Here is a 10,703-nt window from a genome sequence, read left to right as displayed (position 1 = left end):
TTCTCATTGATTTTGGTTTCTGAAATCTACATTTTTTCTTGTCACCTCCCAAGCTCATCCAGGGTTGATTCTGAGGTGGGAAGCTCCCGATGGCAGGTCTGGTGAAATCCCCTGCAGGGGCCACTCCCGACCTGTCCCTCAGCCCCAGACCCATTGGCCCTGCAGATCTGCTCTGCACTCTGCCCTCCATCTTGTTATCTGGGATCTTTCATCGCCACTGACCAGAGAGAATTCTGGGCCACATTTGGGACAGGTCAGTCCTGAAAGAGGAATTCAGACAGGGCCTGAAGAGTCTGTGAGGGGCCTGCACTAGAGAGGAGAACAGAGGTTTCAGAGCACTCTCAAGACGTCCGAGCTGGAATTCCTGTTCCACTAGTGACTACTCACTGACCTCAAACAGGTTACTTACCCAGGCTAGGCCTGTGTCCAGATCTGTAAAAAGAAACCGAACCTGGATAATGATACTGAGCACTGAAGCTGATTCCAGGTAATAGGGAAGTGGGCTGGGGTTGGAGCTGTGACTTGTCAGGTCTCCAGAGTGTCTGGGAAATGTATCTGTATCCACTGAGTTGGGGGCCCAGGGAGCTTCATGGAGAAGCAAGCAGTCACATCCCTCCATGCTCCATGTAGAATACATTGCTGTTGACGGACAGAGCAGAAGTCACCATGTGAGAGAACTCCAGCACAGCCAGCACGAGGCCACTGTGCGTTGAAGGAAAGTGACAGTTTCAGGGACCACGGGTGGCTGAGGCTGCAGATTTGTACTGACCAAGCGCTTGCTCGCATCCCAGGCCCAGCAGCCCTGCTGGGGAGCCCATAACTGAGCCCACTGCCAAGAGAGGGCTTTCTCACTTCCAGGCACTACTGAACTGGGAGGGAAATCTCTGCGCGAGTGGAAGCAAGATTCTGGTGACCACGTGCATGTGACTTCACCTGTTCTCACTTGCTGGCGAGGTGACAGGGCTATCTGGGTGACAACAGGTTTGGAAGGAATTTTCACAGAACACCTGATGGCACTTTGGACACAGTGGACTGGACCTGCAATGACTCAGGGCTGCTTCCTGACCATCAGGCGTCCAGACTGGGGACTGTGGTTGCAGGACTCTTCTGAGAGATCTGCTAACTAGTTAAGATTCTGTGACCCAGACATGTTTGCCAGGGGCAGCTCAGGACACGACTTATGGGCTCAGTGCTGGGCCAGCAAGTCCTAGGCCAGCCCAACCTCAACCACTGCAGGATGTGGCAAGCCCACAGGGGTGCAGGGGAGGGTGCCCTGGAGACTGGCAGAAGACAGGGCTGTGGGTACACGGGGAACAGGCTTGGAGCTGAGCCCTGGAACAGAGCTCTGAGGATGGCCGACATGAGCCTCCTGGCCAGGGCACTTTGCTCTCTACTTCACATCAAGCCTTTCCAGCAGAGCCTCAGTGGCCTGTGGGCCTGAAAGAGCCTTCTCCATCCTCAGCTCAGGGCAAATCATCCATCGCTAGGACGACGGTTATGTTGGCCACCACTGCCCTGCAGGCTCTAGGGCATGCCACTTCCTCCATGAAGTGATGCTTTGGCCCTGAGCCATGCCAGCTTTTCTGGGAGACTCACCGAGGAGGGTTCAGCTCCAGATGGCCAGCCAGCTTCTCAGTGTCCCTGTCCTTCCCCACCCCCATCCAGGGAGGAGCTCAAAGCACAGTTGGGGTAGGGGTGCGAGATGGCTCTGATGAGTCAGAAACAGGAGCAGGAAGTTTCTTCCATTATTTTTATTTTATCAGGTCTGGAGCAGACTTCAGATGGACGGGAGGGCTCAGAGCTGAACATATTCAAGTAGAACCCGTTGGCACTAATGCAGACAGGCTTCCAGGGAGAGGGCCAGGAGGGCCCCATGCATCTGTCACAGCCACCGTTTCCAGAGGAAACTCAGCAGCAGGAGGAAGGTCTGTGAAGTCACCAGGGTTAGGAAGCTCCTGGGGCTGTGGACACTGCCCAGATAAGTAAAGTTGGGCACAGAAGGAGGTTTGCTCTCAGGAGGAATGGAGGAAGGATCAGGGTTGGGTGAGGCAGCCTGCTTCTCAGAGATCCATTGGGTGAAGTAGGAGACCTTGGTGAAGACGCTGGGTTTTATGGGCTCCTGGCAGGGCATACTCCAGCTGGACAGCCCAATCAGAAACCAGGTGTTATTCAGTTGGCAGACGAGGGGACCCCCAGAATCTCCCTGAGGAAAGAGAGGGCATGAGTCATGGGGACCAAGATGGAGAAGAACATGCATTGCTCAGACAGTGTGAAGACACCAGAGTGGACTTGAGGAGCCCTTGTGGCAAGGTGGGGATGGGAGTGAGTTATTCTCATCAGAATCACCCGGGCACTTTGAAAGGTCCAGACACAGGGTCCCACTGCAGACCTCCTGGATCAAAGTCTCAAGGGGCCTTGGAGCCCATTTCACATCTACAAGAATACACAGGGGGACCCCAGGATCTGGATGCCAGGCCTCTGCCCTTCCAGCCCCATGTGGGAGAAGGCGCCCCCCAGTGTCCTCCAGAACGGCCATGGCAGGCCTGGAGACCTCTAGCTAAATCCTCTGCCTAGTACTGCATCCTACCTGGGACTTCGTTTTTGACTCATTAAGGACTCTAGTTTTTCCTCGATTTCTTGATTAAGCGTCTTTAGAAAATGCCAAGCTGTTGGATGTGCTCAGAGGAAAAGAAGTGACGCCCGTGTCCAGGCTGGTGGGGTGGCTGGAATTGCAGGGAATCCCAAGGGGCTCCCAGAAGAATGTGAGGAACTTTGAGTGTGGGATGCCAAGGCAGGAAGGCACCTGCCACCATGGGGCATAACGCTTCCATCCCACAGGGCAAAAGGTGGGGACCAAGGAAACACAGCACCCCTCCAGCCTCCTGTTGAATGAGCATGCCTGAGCACTGTCTGCGTGTGGGAGATGATGAGGTGACATGCAACACAACACAGACAATGCATCCCACACATCTGCAGACTCCACATGTGGAGCAGAGATGCCCAGAGGAGGGCCTTCAGAAGGCTTCTCTGACGAAAAGAAGGGAAGGGATGAGCAAGGCCTGACTCTGGAAGATGCAGGCACAGGTGGCCAACGTGCTTGGCATGGCTGAGGCCAGGGACTAGCAAGGCCAGCACCCAGCTCTCATCAGCCAGGGGCTGGGGTTGAAGGGAGCACTTAAGGACACTCAGCAGGGAAGTGATGTGACCTGAATCGAATTCTAAAAGGATGGCAGGGTGGTTCTGGGGCTGGGTGGAACACAGCCAGTGGGAGGACATGAAATGCTGCAGGGAGACCTGTCAGGAAACGATTGTGGCAGCAAGGGTAACAAAGACAGGCAAGAAACGGTAAGGCACAGGGTTTGCCACATATGGCCCTTCCTCTCCATCTAAGGAAAGAACGGAGCAAGACAAGAAAAGCAGGATGAGTGCCGAGGGGTGGTCCTTGGTTGTGCTGGTGTCAGGAGAAGGAGGAAGAGAGCAGGAAACACGGGAGGGGCCACCCTCCGAGTCTGATGAAAGATGCTGGAGGGTGCACTGCTGAGTGGGGGTGGGAGGGTGCCCACCAGCAGCCCCGGTGAGACCGAGGCCTTTGGTTATCTTGATAAGAGCGGTCTGGAGGAACGGCAGGGGCAGAAGTCTGATGGAGTGAGCTTAGGCAAGAAAGAGAAGTGAGGAAGCAAGAGAGGGCAAGTGCAGACACCCTGGGGCCAGGCCTGTTGGGAAGGCAGGCAGAGAGTTAGGGCAGTGGGCAGAGGTGAGAAGGGTCATGTGGTGTGTTTTCAGATGGCAGCATGTTTCTAGGAGACAGAAAGTGCTAGAAAGAAGGTGCAGGAGAGGGAGAGGAGGCTGTGTGAGGAAGCTCGTGGGGCCACAGCCCCAGAGGAGGACATGGTTCCCCCAAGGTTGACCATGATCATGCTTTCTTTCCTTGGGCTGTCCACTTCCCTTTCTGGGCCTCGGTTTCCCCACCGTAAAATAGAAGCACTGCACAGAGTGGGAGAAGGCATTCACAGTGCACACACGCAGTATTGGACTCCCAGCCCACAATTCAATTTGAAATAAGGGCAAAAACACCGTGGATAGACACAACAGAAAAGGCAATGCCCATATGAAAATGTGCTTGCCTTCATTATTCAAATGCAAACGAAAAATGCATGCAATGGTTAAAATGAAAATGGTGGACAGTGTGAAGTCCTGGCAGCCACGCGGAGAAGCCATTGCTGGTGGGAGTGCAAATGGGTCCGAGCAGGTTGGAAGGCTGCTCTCCGGTATCTAGGGGAGATGAACATGGGCACGTTTCATGGTACAGTAATTCTAGTCCCAGGGTTATACCCAAACAAGCTGTGAACCCATGTACACTAAAACACATGCACAAGGATGTTCACAGCAATGGTCTCAAGCAGGAACTACCCAAATGCCACCAACACTAGAATGGAAAAGGAAAATTACAGTATATTCACACAACAATAACCAGGTAATGCTGTACAACAATATGACACACAACCAAAACTCCACACAAGATGGACAGACCTCACAGACCTGACTGAAGGGGACCAGCTGAGGGTGTGTCGTGTGCGATTCCATTTATGTAAGTCCTGACATGAACCCACAGGGCCTTAGCAGCCAGGTTAAGGTTACTCTGCGGTGACAGGAAGGAGGTATGAGACCGTTTGGATGCCTGTTACATGAATGTGTCAAGGTCAAAAAAAACACATCCAACAATACACTTGTAAAGTTTGCCCTTTTCTATGTATGCTGTTCTTCAACAAAGTTTCTAAAAGTTATAAAGAAACTGGATGGGATAGACCAGCACCCTTTGGGGGCTTCTGTGCTTCAGCTCTGATGCTTCAGGATGGGGTGGGCCCAGGAAGAGGAAGTCAGGGGCTGGGTCAGGGTTCAGAGAAGACACAGAGGAGAGGTGACAGATGCCGCAGGAGAGGAGAAGCAGCCCACGTCACTTACTCGGCAGATGGACTTTCCTGTCATGAGGTCCCCGGCACACAGCATGTCATCGTGTAGAGAATAGGTATTGTTGTTGGGATCTGGCCCCTGGAAATACGATGCACAAACCTGACTGTCCATGATACCAACCTCTCCCTCCTGCAGCGTGTAGGGAGAAGACAGGAGCCCTGTGTGTTGGGGGGAGAGGGGTTCAGATGTGGGGTGTACCCTGGGAGAGAAACCAGCTCCCTCCCTAACCTTCCTGCTAATAGAGATGCCATCAGTTCTAGCTGTCAGGACCGGGGAAGCCGTCAGAGATGTGCAAAGGTGAGGCGGAAAGACAGCCAGGGCAGACGAGAGAGCAAATGTGAGGGGCCCATGGTGGAGAGGACGAGGAAGGAGGTCATCGTGGCTGCAGTGGGGTGGGGGGTGGCAGGTGAAAAAGATGAGGCAACATCATAGCAGGGTCCAGAGCAAGCAGGGCATCCTCACCAGGATGTGGAGCTTGGATTTCATTCTGAGCACACTGGGAAACCACTGAAGGGTTATATTTAAAAAACAACGAATCTGGCTGCTATGTGGAGACAGAAGCGGAGGCAGGGTGGGTGAACGCTGGAAGTCCTGGCTTGGCCAAAGTATGGCAGTGATGTCGCTAACAATGCCCAGTAGGGTTAGGTGGTATGACAAACAAGGCATGGCCTTGCCTCTGAGCAGCATCTGGTCTGGGGCACTGCCCACGTGGGTTCTATTTCTAGATCTTGCTCACAGGTCGGAGGCATCTTCCCACAGCAGCACAGTGTCACGGGGCCAGCTCGCTCCTATGGAGTGCTTGCCGTGTGTGCCTCACATGTCGCTGGGCTGGCCCAGGCTCAGCAACTGTGGTCAGGGGAGGATACAGAGGGGGGAGGACAGCTGCCGGCTGAGACTCCCTTTGCTGTCATATGCTTCCTGTCCTGGTGGCTGCTTCAGCCTGTGACTTCCCTTCATGCCCCAACTCCTGCCCTCCAACCTGTCTTGGAGAATCCTCCTTGCTCTGCCAGTGGTTCTTAACAAGTGACAGTCCATGCCAGGAGAGTGTCTTTGGAAATGTTGGAGAGTTGGCTGTTCTCATGACAAGGCGTTGTGACTGACATCTGTGGCCAGGAGCAGGGATGCTGGCTCGCATAGCAAAGAAAGTCCTGCCCCAAATGCCTCCACTGAGATACTCTGCCAAATCAGGACCTACAAATCATGTCAAATTGACATTCTCCTTTTTTTTTTTTTACTCAATGTTATTATTTTTCTAAATCAAAAGCATTCACCCTAGAGCAAAAATCTTTGCCCAACATTTCTCCTCTCTCGGTCTAAATGTATGCAAGCCCAGCAAGCTGGCAGAAAGGACAAGTTTCACTTGAGTTAAGGGATGAGGGAAGTGAGGTTCACAGATGTAAATGTTCTTAAGCCATAAATGCCCCATCTTCACCTCCCAGGCCAGAGAGCAGGCCTACCTTCATTTCCTTACTGCTGCCCCAAGTACCTTCTATGGCAGTGGAAGCTCAGGAGGTGTCCTGAAGGGGCCTGGCCCAAACAGGGCCTGGGAGTCAGGGTGGAATCCTGAATGGCTGAGTCAAAGGGCTCAGGTACCTGATTCCAAAAGTTAGAGATACTCAGACTGTTTTGAACCATGGACCGAAGGAAACTTGAACTGATAGCAGACATGCTCTCAGGTCTGGAAGGGCTCCACAATGGTCACTGCTCTCCCCCTTCTTCCTCAGCCCTTGCTCTCCTTGCCTGCCCTGCCCCCACTCACGGTCCTCGGTGACCATCCCCCAGCCAGTTATCCAACAGGAGGTATGAGGGGGCAACTGTGTGTTAGGTCCCGGGAGGCAGACGGGGCGGATGTAGTCGGAAAAGTCCACGGGCCGATACAGCTGCAACAGGGTGATGTCACTCCCCATGTAGTAGTGCTTGTTAAAGTCCGTGTTGACGATGACTCGGTACACTGATGCCTGCCTACTGTGTGAGGTAGGAGTTCTTAGCCGATGGTATCCTAGCAGGATTCTGTAGGCAGATGGATCATGGGACCTGTTGTGGGGAAGCTGCGTTATCACCCATGTCCTCTGGGTGCTGGACCAGCATCCTCGCCCTGGCTGCCTCCCTCCCACCCCCTCCTCCCGGTGAGACCCCACCATTATTCAAAACCATTCTCTCTCCTCCCTTCCTAATACTGAGGTAGGCTTGATTGCTGTCCATAGCCTCAGCACATTTGCCCTTAGAAAGTTTCTGATGGCTTTCCCAGCATGCATCTGATGGCTTTCCCAGCATGCACCAGAATCAAAGGAGCAGAGCATCTTCATGCTGGAAAGAAACGTTGGGGGTACATCAAACTGTACCCTTTCAGTTTAGATGAGCAGAGACTTGGCTTATTCCCAGCTCTGACCAGAACCCTTGGAAGTTCTCTGGGCCTGGGGTGATTCTCAAAGACCCCACTTCCCAGACCAGAATGATGCATCCCCCTCCTGTCCAGTCTTCACACGCTGATTTCTCTAAAAGCGGGTCCTCCCCTATTGACAGGCACTCAACAAGCCTTTGTGGAGCAAATGGAGGAGTGCATGGAACTAAACTTCTCCTTGCTACTGGAACATGAGCAACTTTCCACCCACATGTCCTGCTTGGGCTGTCTCCCTACCCAGACTCCTCCCACAAGACCCCTCCAGCTCCAAGCCCTTCCTCCAGTGGGACCCATAGCACTTCCTCTAATAGTGGCTCAGGGTCTACCCTCTTGCACATTGTGGCCTCCCATCCTGCATCACAGTATTTGGGCTTGTGTTTCACTTTCCTGGTAGGATAAGAAACTTCAAGGTGGGTCCTGCATTTCCATGTCCCTCACAGTGGGCCTGGCACCTGTGGGTGCTAAATGAATGAATAGCACCCAAGTGGGATCTCAAATCCAGCTGATGTCAGCGGCTCTATCCTCCGGACTGGGAGGGTGACACTCTCCCCACCCACTCTGGGCACAGAGCAAGCCCAGGATGTACCTGAGGGGCAGCCCACTCTCTTGACTGCCGTGTCCCATCTCCCCGGACAGAGGCCATCTGCTTTATGCCTCGCTCTGGCCTGTTGGGACGGTGGTGACCACAGCTCCTCTTTGGCACATGCTTCAACAGAAGTGACAAGAAGAGCTGGGTCCCAGGATGCCTCCAGAGAGAAACATGTCAGACTGTGCAAGTGGTCAGGACCCAGGGAAGCCTCCAGCAGTTGTGCTGGAGATGGCCTGTGGATAGCCTGGCTTGAAGGGAGCAAAATGCTTGTCCACACCAGGGCCTGATGGATGCCCCCAGCCCTGGGAAGTGGGGGCCCTGGGACTATGGTTCCAGCACAAAGCCTGAAGCATGTGGCCAGAGACACTACACACCCACCGCCATTTGCACAAGAGGAAGGTAAAGCTGAGATCTTGTGGACTCTCTAGAGCTGGGCAAGATGTAGAAACCGGAGCCCACCTTGAGTGGGAACAAGATTTAATTCCTAAGTTTAGGGAAGATAAAGAGTAGACTGGAAGCACTTTCAATGGAACTAAAGTCTATCTTCCAGTACTGATCATCACAGTTAGAGTCAATTTCCATTTAGCTATTTAAAAGTAAAGTACACACAGCTTACCAAAGTGTGAGGAGGCATCCCTGGAGGGAGAGATGAGGCAGATAGCCCCTGTCCTGGGATATGTGACCCGACAGTCAGGAGACTGGAGTCCAGTGGAGAGCAAGGATGGCCTTCTAGGGAGAGGGAACTGCTGAGTCCAAGGCAGGGGCAACAGTACACACAGAGACACCTGGTGGCAGCAAAGCCTGAACAAAGCCTGGGAAAAGAAAGGCTGGGACAACCTTCATCCCCTTCTGTTCTGCCCGTTTGTGCTCCCTCCGCATCCCACCCAGCAGCGGGCTGTGGGGAAGACGTACAGTTGGAAACAGTGGGCAGCTGAGGCCACCCAGTAGGCACTGATGAGGGCGGCTCCACAGACGTACTGACCATTATAGAGCAGGCTGACCTGCCATGGCCACCGCTTCTCAGGTGCGTCCTGGCCACCAAAGATCCTCCCAGTTACGGCAGGCCGCCCACACACTGTGGAGACAGTCACAGCCATGAGGCATCAGTGTTATGGATGCCAACCTCGGTGCCTCTAAATGTCAGAATCCATAGGGCCCAGGGCCACCACAGCCCATCCTCCCACTTCACAGCTGGGAAATCCACGGCCCCGGGTGAAATGACATGGCCCACATGACAAAGGGCCACCTGGCTTCGCTGTTGATGGCAGCGCTAAGGAAGCAGCCTGCGGCTCTGGAGGGGGCGGGAAGGGAAGCAGCTGCAGAGGGTCTCAGCACACCAGCCAGGGGGCAGAGGTCCGGGCTGGGAGGTGGTACTGCTCCAGACACTTTCCCAGACCTAGTTCACGTGACTAGCACATCGCTGTTTGAAGTCCCAGAAACTGAGGCCTTCCAGAGTGATGCCACTGAGATGAAGTGGCTACGTCCTTCTTCTCCAGCCCAATATTCTAGAGGGACTGAGGCCAAATGGAACATACTCTGCTTGACAATTCCCCTCTGAAAGCAGTACTCCCTCATTCCCCAAATGAAGAGGGTGCGGGGGCCGACAGGGACCATCCAGGTCAGGACTCCAGTCCTTGGACTGAGGACGCTTGAGATCTAGCGGGAAGAGGCGGCGGGGAAGATGGCCCTCCCTTCCCCCACCTCCCATGCCCCCCAGGGACCCAGGGACTCCTGAACCCGCTGGGCAGGTAGAGGTCCTACCTGTCTACCGTCGGCGCGGGGGGGGGGGGGGGGGGCAGTATAGGGAGGGGAGGGACATATGAGGAGAAAGCGACCTTGACCCTCTTGCCCGCCTGCCCACTCACCCTCTTTGGCGCGCCGTGGCGGTCCAGCTGTGCCTGGCTGTGGCGGTCCCGCTGTGGTGGTCCCAGCCACCTTAGTGTGCAGCAGGAGTGAGTGTAGGTACAGCAGGATGACAGCCAGGGTGCAGGCTCCCCGCCAGCCTGGACCTGAGCCCCCCTTGATCTCCATGTAGCCAGTCCTTCATCTGCGACCTGACTGAACGGACAGCGGCTCGCGCGGGCCCTGGGGGATGCTGGGAAACCGCCTCCTTTTGTGGGCCACACCCCTGACCTGGACCTGACCACCTGCCGCTCGCTCACACACACGCGCGTGCCATTGGAGAAGCAGCGTGCCACGTGTGTCCGGAGCTCTCGCAGCCATGGTCCGTAGAAGGCAGTAATCGCTGGGAGCCCCCAGGCTGATGTGGGAAGCATAGGGCACATAGGATCCCTGCGTCCCGGGACCCCAGTTTGCGGGGAGACATCAGGGCAGCTATGGCACTATGCCGAGGAATAAATACTAATGCTCAGAGGTCAGGTGCTTGTATAAGTGTCACCAAATGTGTCCCACTTGCTTTCAAGATCCAGTGCACTTTGCACTCATCTGTTCCTCTGCCCCCACTCCCCATGTGATCAGGTCAGGGCCACTAAGGGTAACATCCCTTTCTCAGACTCACATGTTGTACTGTACAACATGACATAATCATGGGGTGGATACTCACAGGTCTTTCCCACACACAGCAGGAGGGAATTATACAAGAGTATGGGTCATTAGGGGGTCCAGCCACTGACCTCTAATGGCTCATGTCCTTCTCAAATGCTAAATCATTCACTATGCCTCAAGGTCCCCAAGAATCTCATCCCGTTAAACTTAAAATTCAAAGTTTCATCTGTTGGAGGA

General features: G+C 54.3%; 1 protein-coding gene across 1 annotated transcript; it reads right to left on the bottom strand.

Moving 5' to 3' along the window:
- Positions 1-1,882: 1,882 nt before the first annotated feature.
- Positions 1,883-10,184, bottom strand: LOC116756396 (serine protease 40-like). The gene is given in 5 exon segments (XM_032636644.1): positions 1,883-2,203; positions 4,963-5,129; positions 6,731-7,005; positions 8,874-9,036; positions 9,827-10,184. Coding segments are annotated over 5 exon segments (1,284 nt in total).
- Between the last annotated feature and the right edge of the window lie 519 nt (positions 10,185-10,703).

This window comes from Phocoena sinus, chromosome 7 (assembly GCF_008692025.1).
Source record: "Phocoena sinus isolate mPhoSin1 chromosome 7, mPhoSin1.pri, whole genome shotgun sequence".
Classification (NCBI taxonomy): Eukaryota; Metazoa; Chordata; class Mammalia; order Artiodactyla; family Phocoenidae; genus Phocoena; species Phocoena sinus.
Note: the sequence above shows the minus strand (reverse complement) of the source record. Positions and strands in the feature narration are given on the sequence as shown.